At 27.0% G+C, this 20,642-nt stretch overlaps 3 protein-coding genes across 6 annotated transcripts in view; 2 read left to right on the top strand and 1 right to left on the bottom strand.

The window, feature by feature from the left end:
- Positions 1-6,668, top strand: part of LOC122858052 (dual specificity protein kinase splA) — a 27,394-nt gene extending 20,726 nt beyond the window's left edge. For both annotated transcript variants that reach the window (XM_044160709.1, XM_044160710.1), the window contains exon 9: positions 8-6,668. In XM_044160709.1, the coding sequence (XP_044016644.1) occupies positions 8-2,188 (2,181 nt within the window). In that variant the 3' untranslated portion in view covers positions 2,189-6,668. The remainder of the gene's footprint in view (positions 1-7) is intronic.
- On the bottom strand, positions 6,494-8,207 carry LOC122858176. 3 transcript variants are annotated; one of them, XM_044160908.1, is made up of 5 exons: positions 7,955-8,207; positions 7,727-7,807; positions 7,378-7,584; positions 7,140-7,290; positions 6,494-7,052 (listed from the first exon to the last, which is right to left on the bottom strand). In XM_044160908.1, the coding sequence occupies exons 1-5, from the start codon at positions 7,976-7,978 to the stop codon at positions 6,982-6,984; spliced, it is 534 nt and encodes a 177-aa protein (XP_044016843.1). In that variant the 5' UTR covers positions 7,979-8,207; the 3' UTR covers positions 6,494-6,981. The 3 variants fall into 3 exon arrangements, with proteins under 3 accessions (XP_044016843.1, XP_044016842.1, XP_044016844.1); XM_044160907.1 differs by having other exon boundaries at positions 7,135-7,290; XM_044160909.1 differs by lacking the exon at positions 7,727-7,807 and having other exon boundaries at positions 7,135-7,290.
- Positions 8,208-11,960: 3,753 nt separating this feature from the next.
- LOC122858157 lies at positions 11,961-13,288 on the top strand. The gene is made up of 3 exons (XM_044160876.1): positions 11,961-12,266; positions 12,358-12,629; positions 12,725-13,288. The coding sequence occupies exons 1-3, from the start codon at positions 12,220-12,222 to the stop codon at positions 13,198-13,200; spliced, it is 795 nt and encodes a 264-aa protein (XP_044016811.1). The 5' UTR covers positions 11,961-12,219; the 3' UTR covers positions 13,201-13,288.
- The last annotated feature ends 7,354 nt before the right edge of the window (positions 13,289-20,642 follow it).

Below are 20,642 nucleotides of genomic sequence, written 5' to 3' on the forward strand. Positions count from 1 at the left end.
TTTATAGTACATGTGGGTTATGCCATCAAGTAGTGCAAGATGTGCTCAACTACCACGAGCAGCTGACAAAGTTCCTTATTATGCAGCTCTTAAAAAATTTCGTGATTATCTTAATGGAACAATACCACATTTGGATGAATCAGATATTGTATTTGCTGATTCAAAAATTAAAAAAATTGTTGATGATAGTTTAGATGGTAAAGATCCAATATTTGCTGATGATATTGATGATGATGGTCGTATATCAGAATTAAATGATACATTGAAATTAGAAAATGGTCTTATACCAGGCAAGAAAAAACGTGGAAGACCAAAGAAAATTAAAAATCCAGATGAAATATTACAACCAGAACCTGAACGTCTTGATTCAAATGGTGATGTGATAAAAAAACGTCGTGGTAGACCTAAAAAAATACACCAACAACAAAAACAACAAGAACGTGAAAAAGATACAAGAGAAAGAGATCAATTGAATCAACAACTTCCCCTACAATTACAACAACAACAACATCATCAACAGCATCCACATCAACAACATTTACATCAACAACATCAACAACAACAACAGCAACATCAACAACAGCATCAACAACAACAACAATCACATCAGTTGTTGCCTCATTTAGATTATGGACAGGTTCCAAATTGTTTTTCACCTCCAATAATGTCACCACCAAAACCTTTTGGCCATATGGCACCATATCCATCACAATCATTGAATGATGGTTTTTATTCACCAACTATGAATGATAGCCCTTATAATATGAGCTCAAAACAAAGTCCAGTACATTTACAACAACACTACAGTCAATCACCAAAATCAATGTCATTATCATTTACAAATTCTGATCTTTCATCTGAAATAAATACAGTAATATCATCAGAAAATAATCTTGAAGCATCACCATTAACATCACCAAGTGTTGAACATCCTGATTTCGAACAACAACAATCACAAAATATTAATAATACCAATAATAATACCAATCAAGAACATCGTCAATATAATTCTGTTAGTGGTGGTAGTAGTGGTGGTGGTGTTACAACAAATGGTGATACATTATCACAACATCATGGTAGTTCACCTGATACACCAACACATTCAAGTGGTTATGGTAGCTATTTAACATTTCATGAACAACAAACATCTGATTCACATCAAAATCCTCAAAGTAATGATGAACATTCACATCATTCACATCAAACACCACCTCTTAGTCATCCTCATACACCAACAAATTCATCAATGTCACCACCTCATCATTTACCACATGAACAATATGTTATGAAGAAAAATTCAAATCAAGATGTTGCATCAAAAAGTCTGAGTGATTTAGAATCATTAGTTGATCAAATACCAAATATAACTGATGTTGGTGGTGTTGGTGGTGGTAGTATTGTTGTTAATGGTGGTAATAGTAGTAATAGTGGTGTTGGTGGTGTTAGTAATCAAAGATTACATCCACATTCATCAATGTCAGATGATTCAATGGGAGAAAAAATTGATCATCATCAATCGTATCTTGGATTTAGTGGTTTAACAAATAACTACAGTCCACCACTTGGTTCATATTCATATCCTGGTGATAATTATGGACTATATGGAAATAATCGTCAAGATTCACAACAACAACAACAGCATCAGCAGCAACAACAACAACAGCAGCAACAACAACAACAACAACAGCAACAACAACAGCAACAGCAACAGTTACTTCAACAGCAGCAGCAACAACAGCAACAACAACAACAACAACAACAACATAGTAAATCTTATACAGTAGAAAATCTTGCATCAAGTAATTATACACCAAGTATGAGTCAAGCTGGTAATAATTATTCAAATATAATGGCAGGACCACATTATCCAGTACCAACAATGGGTTCAGCAAATAGTTATTTATTTGGTGGTATTGAATCAAGTATTATGCAAAGAACTTATGGTATTGGAGGAATGGGAACAATGCATCCATCATTAGGACATATGACAAATCCTTATCCTTATAATACAACATATTCTGGTTCATATGATTCTTATCCACCTCCACCACCATCTGGTATTCATGCACCAAGTCCAAATTATCCTGGTAATTATTCAACAACAAGTACACTTGGTAATTCAACACCACCATCTTACCTTCAATCACATCACAGGCCGTCTGTTGATCTTCCCTATGATGGTATATGATAATTAACATAAACTATAATACTTTTTTTTTTTTTTTTTTCTTTTTCTCTTTTATTATTATTGTTTTTTCTTCTTCCTTTTTTTTTTTTCTATTAAATTTTTAAATGAATTTAACATTATTATATCGTCATAAGAACAAATATACAATTAGAAACAGATTAATTATTTGTGTGAGTGTTATAACAGCAACAAGTATTATCTGTCGATAGAAAAAAATAAAAATTTTCTACATATTTTTACACTTATTAGATTTTTCTGTTTCTATTATATAAATATTATTACTAGTTTATTATAAATAATTAAATCTTGATTTATATATTGTCATGTTTTTTTTTTTTCTTTTTTTTTTTTTTGATTATTCGTAATTAATAATTATGCATTGCATCTCCCAGGTAAAAAAAGAGTGTAAAAAATATAAATATTTTAAATTTATTGATTGTTTTTAATCAAAAAACAAATGAAGAAAAAAAAAAAAAATTCATTTTACTTGGGTATGAACGATTTAGAATTAATTCTAGTCCACCTATATGTCAACGAATTTTTCGATTTCTATTGGTGTTCAAAAGTCTCGATATTATTTTCCATTTATATACATATATAATATATTTTTTTTGTTTATTTTTTTTTCTTTTGTGAAGACTTTTGATCGTTCATTGGAGACTGATAAGGCAACAACGATGTAAAAAAATAAAATTTAAAAAATAAATATTATATTATTTAGAACTGTCTATTGAGCTCATGTCAATTTCATCATTAAACTGTGTCCAGTATGTCCTACGTTAAAGCCAAAAAAAAAAGTAAATATATATTTTTCATTTTGTTTTTTTTTCACTATCAAAAAGTTATATAATAACGGTACAGAATCCTATTTTTTAATGCCAGTGAGGTGCTAAATAAGCGTGCAATTAAAATACTACCGTACATTTTGTTTTTTATTATTTTTTTCTTTTCTTTTTTCATCGATTCTATGTTGATGTTGTTGTTGTTGTTGTTCCTCTTCTTCTTGTTGATGTTGTTGTTGTTGTTGTTGTTGTTAATGTTATATTGTTATATTGTTATTCATTATCGAAAAAATAAAATAAAATTGTCATTTATCAACGTCATTAGTTAACCATCAATGCTCGATGGATTAAAAATAAAATAACAACTCGAAATTTCTTTATAACAAATCAAAAAAAAAATCAATTTATTATTAAATCAACTATGTATATATGAGCATTGTTTACAGAATAATTTTTTTTCTTTTTTAAATATCTTTTTTCGTCTATTGAATAAGTTTTTTTTTTTTTTTTTTTTTTGTTTAAATTTTTTGACTATTAAAAAAATAGATAAATTAAATTTGGAATACTGGACACATTGAGGAGTTAATAATTAAAATAATAAATGTTATAAAATTAATGACAGTGTTTTGTATATTTTTTACTATAATAAAATAACAACACATTTATTATGTCAGTCTCCAATAAAATATAACTTTGCGGTCGTTGTACATACAGTAGTGATATTGAAAAAAATATAAAAAAATTATATTAAAAACAAAAAAATAAAGTAATTAATAAATTTAAAATAAAAAGAAACGAATTTAATAAAGTTTCAATGGCCGAAACTTGATGTTATTGAATAAACGTCTCAATTAGTTAATGCAAATATAAAAATATATTAAAAATAATATATTTATATTTGTGTACTATAAAAATAAAATAAAAAAACTAAAAAAAAAAATAAACAAAAAAACATAAAAATAACAAAATAACAAAAAAAAAAAATAAATAAAATTAATTTAATTAAAATTATAAACTAGTGCGATTATTGCAAACTTAATAAATTGAAAAAAAAAAAAAAAACAAAATAAAATAATTTAAATGTACAATTCACCTTTTTAAATCTTTAATATAAAATATCATTATTTTTCATAATTTCCATCCATTTTATTATTTATCATTTGAATTTTCATCGAATTATTATCGAATAATTAATCAGCATTTTATTTATCATCATCATCATGTTAATTTAAATCACAAAAATAGATTTATCAATTTTTTCTGTCAATGAAAAAATTCATCATTAACGTATTTATTAAAATCATGTTACGTTTTTCATGCCATAATATTCTATTATGTTTTTACAGGTTTGTTATAAAATAATTGATGGCACATGCATAGAAAATACTAATTATTAATTATTAAAATTCTCATCATATGTATGAAGAGTTTTAACAAAAAAAAAATATATATATATATTAACAAAAAAATTAATTTTAAAACAATGTAAAATTTTCAAATATTGCTGTAAAAAAATTATAAATTAATTTAATCGAACACAAGTATTGTCAAGTAAAAAAATGAAAAAAAAAAAAAAAAAAGCAAAAAACAAAAAGATCTATAAAGAAAATAGATGAAGTTTTTGTTTTTCGATTGACTATTGTGATAAATCAAGATCATCATCATCATCACGAGAGATAAAAAAATAAATTAATAAAAAAAAAATATTAAGTAAGTTTTAAAATATAAATACAAGTGGACGTTTTAAAGTGATGAACAGGGTATAGATGAAATTGATAATTATTATAATGATGTCTATAAATATTAACATAAGTATTATAGATGTTTCTTTTAAATACCATCGGCCTCAAGATTGTAAATCAATGAAAATTCTATCCATTGATGTTTCTCAATTATTTTCAATTAATTAATTTTTCAACCGATGAAATGTAGCAAGTGGAAAATAAAAAATATATATATAAATAATTGCAGGATACTCATCAACGCAAAATAAAAAAAATTGTTATTAAGTGTGTTTTGAATATTAATTGATTGATTAATTTTTCATAAATAAATACACTTATATATATTATTGTATTTGAATGTGAGAATGTAGAAAGAGAGTTAACAATTGTTTATTGATTTATCGGCTGATAGTAAGTAAGTACATTAATTGATTAAAAAAACAGGTCGATAATCACTAACAATCAACCATCCCCCTTTGTAAATTATATATATTATTAATAATAATATTATTATTATATATTTAAAAAATAAAAAACAAACAAATATTAATAATTAATACTTAGCTATACAGTAATAATAATAATTATATAGAAAAATATAAATAAATAAATAAAAACACACAAATGTGGAGTGAAATAATAATTGGCTTTTTTTATTTTTTATTTTTTGTTATAATGCATTTTTTTTAACAAGATTGTAGAAAATTTATTGAGCCTAATTTAATTGATTATTTTGAGGCTAATATTTTTAAATTTTTCAATAGAATAATAATTAATTAATATAAGAAAAATGAATATATTGGAAAAATAAAAAAATTAATAATAATTTTTTGAAGTTTTAAATAAAAATTTTTATGTAATTTTCAGTACTTAAAAATTAATTGATATATGTTTTTTTTTTTCTTGTAGAATCATTCGAAGAATATTGTTTGTAAATTGTTTTTTTTTTTTAAATAAATTATCTCATTCCAATTTCTCGTAGAAATATAAAATAAAAAATTACTAATATTTGCTCGAATGTCTGTTATTCTGCAACGTATTTTTTTATATAAATAAAAAATTAATATAATGATTAAAATAAAATAAGACAATTATCATTGAACCTCATGTCCATTGAGGTAAATTTTTAACGTCAAATTTTAAACGTGTACAATTAATATTTGGTATATTAAAAAAAAATATAAAAATAAATGATAAACGTGTAAATGATTAAAATATGATTTAGTGAACGTATGACTTATGAGCTATGAGAGATACCGGTGGATAATAATAACTAAAAAGTGTGAAAATTATTGTCTGTTTAAATGAAATATATTTAAAGTAGTAAATGATTTTTATGCTAAACGTACAACTGTATGTTTATTGGTACAAAGATATTAAAAAAAAAAAACATTAAAATACGTAAATTCCCAATTTTGTTTATACAAAAAAAAAATCCTATATATATTTGTTTCCTCATTTCTTTTTTTTGATATGATGTTTTTTATTTTCTTTCACAGTGGAAATAAAACTCCGGCGTTTTTATGTTTTTGAGTTATCGTTGATAAATTTTATATATGTATCATGGAGGTATACAGTAGACCTTCATAGTTTTCTCTCAGAAAAACTAAGATGCCTGACCATTTTCACAACTGCACTGGTCAAAAACATATGTTTTTTTGTTCATTAAATAATTGAAAAAATCTAACAATTAAACTCCAAAACAAAATTTATTACAATATATAAAATAAATTACAATAATAATTATAAATAATTACAATATAAAACATTTTATATTTTTTATAATTTCTAATATATAAATATTTTTATTTTATTTCTTTGCATTTAAATGTTTTTGTTATGAATGATGATTGCTTTATCATCAAGTACTACGATTGCAGAGATCATACTGATAGCTAACAGAAAAAAACAACATATTTGAACTAAACGGCTGAGTTTTAATAGTAAAAACAAAAAAAAAAAAAAAAAAAAAAACTCAAAGCCTAGCTGATAATTATACAACCGGAATTAGGTATCTACAGCAAATTTTACATATTGTTTACATACACTCAGCTGACTGTCAGATTGACATACTGACATGTGAGACATACGAACCAAATTATTTTCCCTGTTGCTTGAAAAATTGTTAATTACAATAATAATTATATTAATATTGTCATTATAAAATACCATATATACTTTTGATAATTTTTAATATAAATATATTTTTATTTTTGTTGCGTTTAAATGTTTTTTTGTTGTAAACGATGATCGCTAAATAAGCATGATCCTTGGTAACTCCAGACACTTATTGAAGCTTGTTTTTGTATGATTCTTGTACCATTGCAAGTAATACAACCATAGAGAAGAATTCGATGACTATAAAAAAAAAAAAATATTATTGAACTTAACCGCTGAAAATTACTAGTATAAAAGATAAAATTTAACAGGATTAGTTCACCATACAGAGAGAAAAGACGCAACACCATCTCAACCAAAATTGTGACATCACATGAGACTTGATACTGTCTTCAGCAACACTAACCGCCCAAAAAAAAATGAAGACCATCTCGGCCATACGGGCAAAAAAATAAATTAGTATGTCATCACCCGATTTCTATAATTGAAGAAAACAAAATTATTAGTTAAAAAACATAAATAATGAAAATCAAGTTATCATAATTTTGTTTTTTTATCGACTAACCTTAAGCACACTAATAAAACCTAATAAATGCATAAGGACGAGCAGGCTTATCGGAATAGCTTCAACTGCGGTAGGCACATCTGTGAAAGTCATCATTTCTGCGTAATTAGGGAATTTTGCGGAGTGAAATCTTTCGTTCGGGTATATCAACACACCATATTGACGACCAATTACTTGTACCGTTAATGGTAACAATAAAGTTGAAATCTAAATATCAAAAAGATTCATTTTTTAGTATGATATTGTTGCTATTGACTGTCAAAGTGTCAATTCACGTTTAAATTTGGTCAAAAGAATATTATACATGCATAGAGTGAAACTGGTTTCAATCTATTTTATATATACTCACAATACCATGCAGTGAGACACATTTAGCAAGTCTATAAAGATTGAAGCAGCACAAAGTATTCGGACGTGTTATTGGTTCCATCTACAAAAACATTTATAAAATCATGAACAGCTGATTGATGAATGCAAGATTTCATATATTTTTTTGATTTTACGTGTAAATAATCAAAGCTTTTTAATGAAGGTATAATGAAGATAATTCAAGTTTAAATTGTTTTTTTTAACTAACCTCTTTATATGTCATTGGTATCATCGTGCTAATATCAAATTTTTTCCACGCCCTGATGTCACGGGAAAATATAGCTTTTTTGTAATTATAAAATTCAAAGATTGTCAATTATACAAGTGGAATAATTTAAATTTTATAATTTATTAAAAATGATGAAACTATGGTTAATTTTAAATGCATCCAACTGACAGCTGACTTTGACTTTTCGATTGACGAATGCAGACGAATGACGTTTGATCAAGGCGAGACGCATCACGACCATAGATAATAGATATCTATCTATATGTGTATGAAACTCAGGAACGCTCTCTATGGCATTGAAACTGTCTACCATACCAGCACTCCAACTCTGAGGGCAACACAGAGGGCAACTTTAAAGTTTACATTTTGCGGCCGATGAGGGCGTTCAAAAATGTCATTATGGCAATTCTATGTTAAATTTATTTCATGACAAGAGAGTCAACATCGTTTTAAATACATGGTATAAATATGTAATAACGATGGCCATAAGTAATGATACGCGATCTCGTTGAGTTATTGGAGTAAAACGATTGAAAAATGTTCTATCATTCAATATGACAAATGGAATTGACATTTCACGAATTAAATTATTTTTCCCTATATTATTGATTCTACGCATTGTCTTATCATCTTTTTTGTCATATATTAAATTAGCTGCCCTAATAATAGCAATAATAGCTCCAATATTCATTATGTGTGTTCGATGAATAATCAATTATTTAATTTAATAAATTGTTTTGATATTTACAATGGGATTATACAAAAAACTACTACTAATAGAAGAAATTAATGAATTAAAAATGCGTATTGTGTCGTAGAAAAAGATTTGAATTTCGTATAATCATATAAATTATAATTACTATTTTTATTAATAATCATTATTAATCTAATTCTGGCATGCATCTTTTTTTAATTGATCTAAAAAAATGTTTTAAAATAATTTCAAAGAAACTTCCTTTTAATAAATAATAGCTATTAATATACGGGAATAAAAAATAGCGTTATTAATATACGGGCCCTTCGTGGCATAAATATTGGTTCGGTAATGTGACTGGGAATCAACCTTAAACAATAACTGATAAAAATTTTGTTTATTAGAAACGTAAAAGTTAAATTGATTTTATTATTTATTTAATTATATTTGATTTTATAAAATTGATTCAAATTTAATTTAGATATTGTCCAAACAAAAGTTGTCGCAAGAGTGAACTAGCTCCTTAAAATTATTAAAATAATAATTCCCAAAAATTATAAAATAAAGAAGGGATGATTAAAAGTGGGAACATCTTGGACCAATTATATTTTACCTGTCCCACGACAGTCAGCATTTAATATTTTACTTAGAGAATTATTTGTAACAATTGTGACTTTGAACTACGGCTTGAGAAAATAAAAATTGAAATAAAAAATAATATAAAAAAAAAGGTATAAAAAATATTTAAAAATGTAAATGTTGTTAAAAATGAAAGTTAATTATTAAAAATAAAAAGAAAAAAATTCATGAGTTGCTCGATATTATACATGTCCCTTGAATTTACCAAAAATTATTTATTAATTAATTATTTTTAATATAAAAATACCAGTACGTAACAATATATATATATATGTACAAATGAATATTTTTTATTATATAAATAAATATATAAATAAATTCTAGACATATCTGCACTTTATGACGATAAATTAATGATCCATTTGGACAAGTTATATTTCAATAAAGTAGCTTTCATTTTTTTTTGATTGGGATATTTTTAAAAGAGCGAAATAAAATAGAAAGCTGAATCAGGAAGTGTACAGTGAGAAAAAAATATTAAAGAAAATAAAAAGGAAATAGCGTAATGAAATATTAATAATTAAATTGAGTTGCGTTTTGTATCGACCTATGGATTTTTGTATGGACAATGAGAATATAGGTGGGTTCAAGTGGTCTGCATAGATGTATAAATATATGAAGTATAAAATGCTGATGAGGATTGTTTTTTTTGCCCCGCCCACTGCCTATTTTTCATAAGTCTGCTCGCGACCCTCAGTGCTGCTCAGTGCTGCTATCCTCACTATTAGATGTTGCGGAGGCTTATCTAACAGTGCTCCCAGAGCACAAATAGAGGTCGACTTACTAGCCCCTGTAATGCCTCTCAGCGCTAAACCTGTTCCAGAAGACCCCTGGCTCCTACCTGCCCGGTTCTCTTTCACCAAACAATAGCCCCATGCACCACCGCAGGTATGACTACCGCTTGGTACATCCAGGCCATGATGCTTGGGATGATACCCCAGTTTCTACCGCAGATTCTTCTGAGTTTGAGGGTACAATCTCCTTGCCATAGAATTTTGGATTTTTTCACCCAGCTTTCTTTTACCCGTGAAGACTACCAGTTCCGTCTTGTCCGGATTGACAAGTAGTCCTGTGCCTTCACCCCACCTTTTCTTTATACCTAGTGCAGTTCGAGATCTGCTACAGGCGGTATTCGCATCTTCTGCCTGTATTACGATAGCTATATCGTCTGCATATCCCTGAGCGTAGAATCCCTGGTGATTCAGAGCTACTAAGAGGTCATCCACCACCAGACACCATATCAGCGGGGATAGCACTCCTCCCTGCGGGCATCCTCGGTTGACGATGGCCCCCAACGTCTCCCTACCTCTTTCCACACAAATCCGTCGGTCAGAAAGCATGTTTCTGATCCACCTTTTCAAAGTTGAGTCAATCCCAAGTCTTTCTGCCCCCCTATCTATGGCCTCTAGTGAGGTCTTGTTAAAAGCCCCCTCTATGTCCATGAAAATACCCACCCCCAATTCTCGTCTGTCTTTTGCACCCTCCAACTTGCTAACAAGCTTATGGAGTGCCGTATCTACAGACTTCCCTGGCTGGTAGGCGGATTGTAGCCCATGCAGCGAGCCACTAACTCGAATCGCGTCCCTTACATAACCTGTCCACAAGTCGCTCCAGCGCCTTGAGCATGTAAGAGGCAAGACTGATCGGTTGGTCTTTGAGACTTGAAATTGAATTTTAATAGTGTTAGAGAAATCATTTTTTTGAAGTTAGATAAAAGGCCGATTATATAAAAATAATCACGGGAAAAGGTTAAGAAATAAATAAAAATTATGTAGGATTTTTTTTTTAAAAGTTTCTACGCGATCGGTAAGGGGTAAATTGGGGTAGGTCAGGACTTAAACTTGGTTAAAATTCAATTTCAATCGAATTCAGTATAATCGGCTCTATCTAATTTGAAAAAAATAATTTAATATTTCCTTTAAATTCTCCGGGAAAACGAGTTTAAGTCCAAACCTACCCCAATCTACCCTTTACCGATCGTTGTTCCAAAAACCGGTCTAAATCTGTAAGAATCTGATATTTTTCTCCACTCATTTCTCCACATGAGTCAATTTGGAAGAAATTCGGATTAATCGCGGAGAAATTCGGAGTATATGCGGAGAAATTCGGAGTAATCGCGGAGAAATTCAGGAGAAATATTTTCACCAGGGTTGATCTGGATAAAAATTTATTAATTTAATAAAAATAATTTCAAATTATTTTCATTTTTTACATAATGAGTTTTATCGATTGCCATTAATTAGTTAAGAAAAAAAAATCGATATATCGAAATTTTAAAAAATATTATAACTCGAAAAATATTTGAAATATCGAAATTTTGTTAAAGTCATTTTTTTCTCCTTGACAACCTCTTTCGATTGCCATTATTTATTTTCAGAATTAATCGTTATTATAATAACTTAATAATACATTACTCATAAATAGCCGTTTTTTCGATATTTCGACTCCATTTTTAACCACTTTTGCGCACTCGTAGGAATTTTTTCCGTATTTTTCCCGTAATCCTGAGAAAATTTCCTTCAAGAAGCCGACAAAAAAACATGTTGTCTCGGATATCGGAATCTTGCCTTGCTGCTAACTTCAGCTCCATAAATTTCGTGTCGGTTGACTAAGGAGTATGAAGACAGCTCCATTACAAAACCTACACATACTCGTCCTTGTGCCAGCGATCAGTCGATTACTCGTGACAATTTTGTCCATCTGATAATAATTATCTTAACTTTATAACCTATTAAAGGATTATTTATTATATATATTGCTTTATGCCTTTTATATATAAATATATATTAAGATCATAGAACTGGAGCAAACAGTTAATTTTAAAAAAAGTGTAGTATCAGCTGATAACTAGTTATAAGACTTATAAAGTCAAAAAAAACAAAAAAATCACGGCCTTGAAGCACGTGGCAAAATGATCCCAAAAAAATTAACTGCATTATTAATATGCATACTTGTATTGTAAGTTAATTAAATATTTAAGTGATTATATGGATGGTGTTAATCTAAGACAATAATTGTAAATTATAATAAAATTTATTTCAAATTACAGGATCGTGTTAAATTTATATTTTGGTTACGCTTCATCTGGAAATGGCATTGAGCCTTTGATATCAAGTACCGAGGATTATCATATATCATTGATAAAAAAAGCATTGATCAGCGTGGTTTTAACTTACTCTTGTGTTGCCACATCGTATGTTATTCTTAACAAGACTTTTGACTATGCAAAAATTGAAGGTATATCAATTTATTTTCAATTAATGATAGTATGTTGGTTATCATGGCCCTTCGAAGGATTAGATGTTTTTCTTGACATGAAATGTAAGTACATGTAAAATAGTGCAATGTTTTGTTTTTTAAAGTTTTAATAAATGTGTACAAATAATTTTAATAATGTTTTTGTTCGTATTTTACAGTAAATAAGATCTGTAAATGGCTACGCAGGTGTGAATTCGTCTGCTGGTCAACACATGTTATTATCACTGAGTTTAAGCGTCACTCCCCCATGATAAATCCAGCTGACAATGGAATTGTTTACAGTTGTTATGAAAAATTTGAGAATATGATGTTTTGGAAATGGATATTATTATTGGGCCAAGTTATCATTGGTTTATTTCCATATCCAATTATTATGCTGGCAGTATTAAACTTTGGTTTGGAAGTGAAAAATATCAATTGGTCAACTGGGTTTACGTCACTATTACGAGTTGGTAGCACACTTCTCAGATTTGCTCTTAGCAACAGATTAAATATGGTCGTACTCATGGATGCTTATTGCACCATTTTTCCAACTTGGCCTATGGCTGGTGGGTTTGCAGTTACAGTCCTTATAATGCGTGTCACCCGAGGACTGATGGCATTATTAACTTATATAATTCTCAAATACATCTAATTTTTTATTAATGCTCATTTAACATAAAAATTATTAATATATTTAAACAATATCATTTAATATCAAACTACACTTGAAATAATGATTGTAAAATAAACATATTCAATATCTTATTTATAGATCAATAAAATTTATCTTTTCTTTCTCAATAAAATACTTCAATTTGTGTTTTAAAAACCAAACCTATAAAAAAATAATTAAAAATAATAATAGAAATTTAAAAAAATTATTAAAAAATAGAAAATTACATTTATAATTAATTTTATGATTATAAATCTATTGTAGGTGTTGAATTATCTAATTAAAATAACCAGAGGCTAACACATTTTAATTAGTATGTATTTTTATTGAGTAATCAATTGAGACTGAGAGACAAAAATTAAGTATATATTAGTTGAAAAAATAATTAACAAGAACAAATGAGTATATGGTTACTAAGTGAAGGTCTAGGATGGGTAACAAGTGAGGGTTGTTTAGTGTGAATGCTGTAAATATAAATAATTAATTCATTTGTTAATTAAAAACATAATTTACTCAAATTTCAACAGTAAGTATAAAAACAAAATTACTATAAGTTCAGAGATCAATTCGACACCTAAAAAATATAGAAAAATAAATAGTCATCAAGATCATCGACAGCTGATTGATAAATGCAAAATTTCATATTTTATTTTAATTTTACATGTAAATAATATCCTGAAAGATGATTCACATTTGCAGGTATGGTCTTGAGTTTGAATTTAATTTAAAATAAATAAAAAATTAATAATTGGTAAAAAAATATACAATAAAATATCAAAAATTAATTAACATACATGTTAGCCTGTCTTGGATGAATTCACAAATTCCAAAACGTAAAGATACAAATGATCTACCTTATGTATTTTAAAAAATTAAAAAAAATTAGAAGAAAGGAAAGGTTCAAGAACTAATAATTTTGATGATAATAATAATAATGATAAATATGATTATGATAGAAGATCAAGAAAAGATAGATCAAGATCATCATCAAAACAGAATAAAAAAATCTAAAAATCAAGAAGCCATGAGCGTAAAAATCACAGAACAAAAAAAATGAAAGAAAAAGAAATAGAAGTTGTGAAAAAAGACCAACAAGAAGTCGTGATAAAAGTAGATATTCTACTACATATTAAAGAAATAATAAAAAAGATGAAAAAAATTATTAGAAGATTGCAAGAAAAAATGCAATAACAACGATAAAAAGAGGCATTTTACCATTGGCACAGTAGGGTAAAGCAATAGCAGCTTTAAACTTGAACCATTCGTAAAAATTGTTGAACATTTTTATTTGTTTTTTTCAATTCAATCGCATCAGATGCACCAACTATTATTGCATTATTATTTTTTATTTCTGGTATAAATTTAATAATTTCACGTGGTTCTTCAAGATCATTGATCATCTTTAGATAATCTTTGATGATGTTGTATTTTGGATTATGTTTTTTCAAGTCAGGAAGCCATTGCATTGCACTAGCCATTGAGATACCTGATTCAAGTCTTGAGCTTCGTTTCAATGCTTTGAAACACAATGATTGACGTAAAAATAAATTTTGTTTTTAATTTATCTGGATAGCCTGCTTTTAATGAACGTTCAATGTCAAGAAGACAATCTTCATAGAGTCTTGCCCTGAACAATACAGCTGAACGATTTGCATAAGCCAATGACAATTCTTTGGATCCAACTGGTGCAAAAGCACTCTTTGTGTATGCTTCAATTGATTGGCATAAATAATCTTTATTTTTTGCAGTAGTATATTCTTTGTTACCAACTTCCCTCCAGATTATTGATTGACCAACTGTTTTATTAATGTTATCATGATTTATTGTAAAATACGGAGTTATAAAATTCCATGCCATTTCAAATTTATCTTCAAATGTTGTTTTGTGTGAAAATTGTTGTTTAGCAGCATTTGTTGAATCAACAGGAGGCTTGATAAAATTCATTACTGCAACAAACAATATTTTTCAATTATAAATAAATAACCATCATTATTAATCAAAACAAAATAAGCTTATTCCTGATTGTATAAATAAAGTATAATTCAGGCACACTATTCATCTTGAATGGGTAATAATACTATAATACTATTTAAAGACATCAATAAGTACCGGTTCTCCTTGCTTGATTGGTTTCACAGCAAAATACCCAACATTTGAACCCACATGAGTCCAATCGAATGATGATATCTTCAAAAATGGTAGCATGGTATTTGATAACACAACACTACTACCACATTCTTTTTTCATCATCTGATAAATTTTATTTAAAAAATATAATTATTATTATGAACACGAAAATAATTAACAATTATTGATGAATTAATTATATACATACCAATTGGCTATTGCGATCAACAATCATCATATAACGCAATAATAATTCTCCCATAATTAATAGTTTTTCATTTTTATAATTAATTACATGTTTCATTGTCATTTTTTTAACTAATATATCTGTTTTGTGACCAAAGATTGCAACAATCAATACCGCAAATGATGCGAATTCAACAGTACACTCAGTTGATGTTGCTTTAAAATAATGAAGATTAAGAAAATTATCAATAGTATTAACATTAAGAATTCCATTGGTAAATATTAATTTTTTATTCTTCATTGAGTCAATATTGTCAATATTTTTCTTTAACTCAATTAGCCCACCAACTGAGTTCAGTGTTTTTGAAAAAAGTTTAACTGCTAATAAAAAACCTTATGTGTAATTTCTTCAAATTTTAAAAGTTGTCCTAATACTAAACATTCAGTATTATGATAACTATCCCATGCTTTATTTTTACATAAATCAGAATAATAAATGACGTTTGAACAACTGTCACATGGTACACCAGCCCGAGTTGAACGACAACAATGCCAACAATTTGCAAAACGTAGTTCATCAGTGATAGTTGCTGCAAATGGCTCAGAAATGTAAATAAATTCACCAGATTTGATGTCTCTTGTTGCAACAATATGTTGATTATTTTCATTATTTCTTTTCAATTCAATTGCATCAGATGCACCAACTATTATTGCATTATTATTTTTTATTTCTGGTATAAATTTAATAATTTCACGTGATCTTTCAAGTTCACTCTTTGGTAATATCGTATGCTGGATTATATTTTTTCAAGTCAGGAAGCCATTGCATTGCACTGCACAGCCATGGCCATTGAAATACCTGATTCAATATATGTGAGGTTGATTTCAATGCAATGAAACACAATGATTGACGTAAAAATAATTTTGTTTTTAATTTATCTGGATAGCCTGCTTTTAATGAACGTTCAATGTCAAGAAGACAATCTTCATAGAGTCTTGCTTTGAATAATACAGCTGAACGATTTGCATAAGCCAATGACAATTCTTTGGATCCAAGTGCACCATGGTGCAAAAGCAATACTCTTGGTGTATGCTTCAATTGATTTAATGCGTAAATAATCTTTGTTTTTTGCAGTAGTGTATTCTTTGTTACCAGTTTTCCTCCAGATCATTGATTAACTAACTGTTTTGTTAATGTTTATCACGATTTATTTTAATATATGGAATTGCGAAATCCCATGCCACTTTAAATTTATCTTTGAATGTTGTTTCTTGTGAATACTGTCGTTTAGCAGCATTTTTTGAATCAACAGGAGGCTTGATAAAATCCATAACTGCAACAAACAAATTATACAATTTTCATTTCTCAATTACATTATAAAATTTATAAATAAATAATCATTATAATTAATCAAAATAAAATATGGTTATTTATGATTGTAAAAACAAATTACAATTTTGGTATACTAGTACTTATCTTGGATAAATAATAATAATATTGTACAAAATAGAGTTATGTTTAATTGTTAACATGTCAATAATACTCAAACAATGCTAATAATTGATTTACGAAAAAAAATGAAAACTTGATCTGACTTGATCTTTGATTGTTTTTACATGAAGAGAAAATTTTTATATTCTAACCGAATATAAAATTATGATAAAATTTGATTATTATTGTTCATTATTTTTTGTTTGTGTTAAATATATAATAATAATTAACTTGTTAGGACTTGTTAGTGAAAACAAAATGACAATCAGCTAGACATGAAATCCCTGTCTGTTTTTATTGATTTTAATGGTGATTCCAAAATGTTTTTGACAGTTCTTGATGTTTACATATGATATATAAATCATCCTTTCGAGCGATGCTAGCGCCTTTTTGAGTCAATCTCTCTCTCTCTCTCTCTCTCCCCCTTATTTTTGCTCACTCTATTTTTAAAGTATGTTATCAAATCAAAATATAAAGTTCAATGCAAATCTATGAATAAACAATTCACCCTAAAATGACAAATTAAGAAATATGAATTATATTTTTATTCAATTGTTGAACTAGTTTTTTAGTTCTTTTATAATGAATAAATTTATAAATTAGTTATTTGCGATTTTTATTATTTACAAAGCATTAAGATTACATTTATTATCAATTTGTGATTTAAACAAAAAATTATAATTTATATTTTTTATTTATAAATAAATTCCAGACTTCAAAAATAATTGTTTTACCGTGTATTTTTAGATTAACTGAAATTAAAATGTATTTTCAATTTGTGCTTTAGAATTTAATTATAATTCTATTCTATAATTTTATAATTTATTTATTAATTTTATGAGACTAAATTTAAAATCGAATGGATGAAAAATTGAAAATTCACCCTAAAATTACCAATTTCATATTTTTAATTTTAAAAAAAATTCAATCGTATTTTTATTAAATTGTTGAATCAATTTTTCATTTGTTTAACAATAAATAAATTCATAAATCGCAGTTATTTGAAATATTCATCATTCAAATTAAAAAATTAAAAAAGATATTATTCATGACAAGCATATAGGGTTACATTTATTATCAACTTGTGGTTTAAACAAACAATTATAATTTATATTTTTTATTTATAAATTAATTATAAATTTTAAAAATAATTAATTTACTGTATTTTTAGATAAATTGAAATGTACCTTAGGCCTAAAAAAACACAAATTCTGATATTCTGTTAATTAACAAATTTTTAGCAACAATAAAAAAAAAAAAAAATCGTAATTTTGTAGAGTTTTAAAAAAAAACCATCCTGGCAAAAAATTGCATCCATGATTTGTTCTTAGTTTTCTTAATATTTCGAGTTTAAAATTTTTTCATTATCTATTTTCAGCAACAATTAATTAACTAATAATCAAAATTTTTTCTTTCATATCCTTGGTTGTAAATCTTTTCAATTAAAATCCTTCAAATAAAATTCAATTAAATACCTTTATTTTAAGCCTATTTCAAGCTCTCTACCTTAAATAGTTTAGAAGATATGAACATTATTTATTTTTTCCGAGTGATTTCAATACGTAAGGCTTCGCCTCCGTAATAAATGTTTTTCAATTGCACCTCGTTTATCACAAAAATACTAAATAGACATAAAAATATATTCAACAACCTCGTGAATTGTACTTAAATATCTTGTTTTTTTTTTTTTTATTTTTTAAAATAAAATTCTAATAGTTTACATTGGAAAATAATGGATAATAAAAATAAAAATTAAAAATTAAATTTTCTTTTATGAAATATATTATTGCTAGATAAAGAAAAAAGTTTAATAAAAGGTTTGTCTTAACAATCATATTAATAATTGTCTTTCTCATAAAAAGAAAGAACAAAAAATTAAAAATCAAAAGGGGAATAAATATGAAGAGAACTTAAATTTTTTATAAACACAAAGAACACATGTTTAACTAGTTCCAACTGTATATGATATTCAAAAATAAATTTGTAGTGAAAAATTAAGCAATAGCTTATTAATTTTTAATTAAACATAATAAAGATTTATCTAACTTGATATAATTACCTATAAGTACTAGATGTACTTGGTCCATGACTATGCTTTGTATTGTTGATTCAAGAGCATATATCCCTGTCAAAACCATGGGTGGCAGGATTACCCTGAGCACCGCCAGAGACATCAGCATGTTCTTGTCTTATTGTTGCAAAATATCATAAATTCCCAGAGGCCGACACCATCTGTGTTGGTCTTTTCAGCTTCAACTGACAATGACAACTGTTAACAAAAGATACAAGATTACATTAAAATATAAAATATTAACTTATTTTATATAAATATGTATATTTTATGTATGCTGATAAATCCAGCAAGTGTGACAGAAATACCTAAAGCATAACTAAAACAGAAGTAAATTTAAAAAATGGTCTTCTAGGTATGGATCAACAAGTTGGGTGTTCCAGGAATATCAAAATTGAACTGCATCGAACAATATCCATTGTCATCATCATAAACTGCAGGCTATTAAAATATATGAAAAATATTACAATTGTTAAAAATATATCATAATTTGTACTTTTACATATTTATATTTGTTTTTTTTTTTTAAATCATTGTCACAGAGTGCAATGAACCAACATAAATATTAAAAAATATTAGAGAAAACAAATATATACATGATAATAATGCCTAAAAATATTTGGCTTCAGTCAGAAAATTTTTGGCTCTTTATAAATCAGGTCGTTTTTAATGCTCACTTTCAAGTAATTTATATCAACTTGGGGCATTGTACCTATTTCTTAATGTCACCACTTAAAACATACATTGACTAAAAAAAAAATATGAAAATTATAAAATAATAATAACAATAATTACATATGCTCATATCAAGAAAAAAATAACAAGTCTAAAGTGTTGAGGATCGATTGTGCAATAAACATTTACGTCAAGCAATTCATAGTGACAAAGCACCTCTTGTCAGCTGTGAAGTTGGAAATTATCAGTAAAAATAAATATAACTTTCATACTTTATAAAAAAAAGGTGTGTTCATTTATCTTTTATCTATAGATGTTTATATAATAAATAATTATATGTTAAAATACAGTTAAAATACCTTCTTGTTGGGTTGTTGAACAATTTAACTGTGTACGTGGATGCTGATAAAGGTGGCAAATTTATGAGCAAAATGCTCGATGGTTTTTCATGTTTATGAATTGATTCATCATATTGTTATGATTGTTTGTATTGTCGACTGAAGAGTATATCTCTGTTAAAGCGATGGGTGGTACTTATGGTACTTATTTGAGATTTATCCTGACCGCACGCTGACCACCACCATGAGCAATAGCATGATCTCTTTGTTCATTCTTTTGTGCAATATCATAAACCCCTGGAGGCTCATTTACATCGTCTCAGTTGGTTTTTTCAGCTTCAAAACACAGCGACAACTGTTAACGAAGGATAAAAGATTACATTAAAATATAAAATATTAACTCAATTTTGTAATAAAAAAAAAACAAATTATCTCACTATCAAAAACTTAACTAAATAGCTTTTTTTAAAAAAAAAAAAAAATTCACAGTTAAAAAAAAAACTTGAAATAATACTTTGACTAATATTTAATT

The sequence above is a fragment of the Aphidius gifuensis genome, linkage group LG5 (assembly GCF_014905175.1).
Source record: "Aphidius gifuensis isolate YNYX2018 linkage group LG5, ASM1490517v1, whole genome shotgun sequence".
In the NCBI taxonomy this organism is placed as follows: Eukaryota; Metazoa; Arthropoda; class Insecta; order Hymenoptera; family Braconidae; genus Aphidius; species Aphidius gifuensis.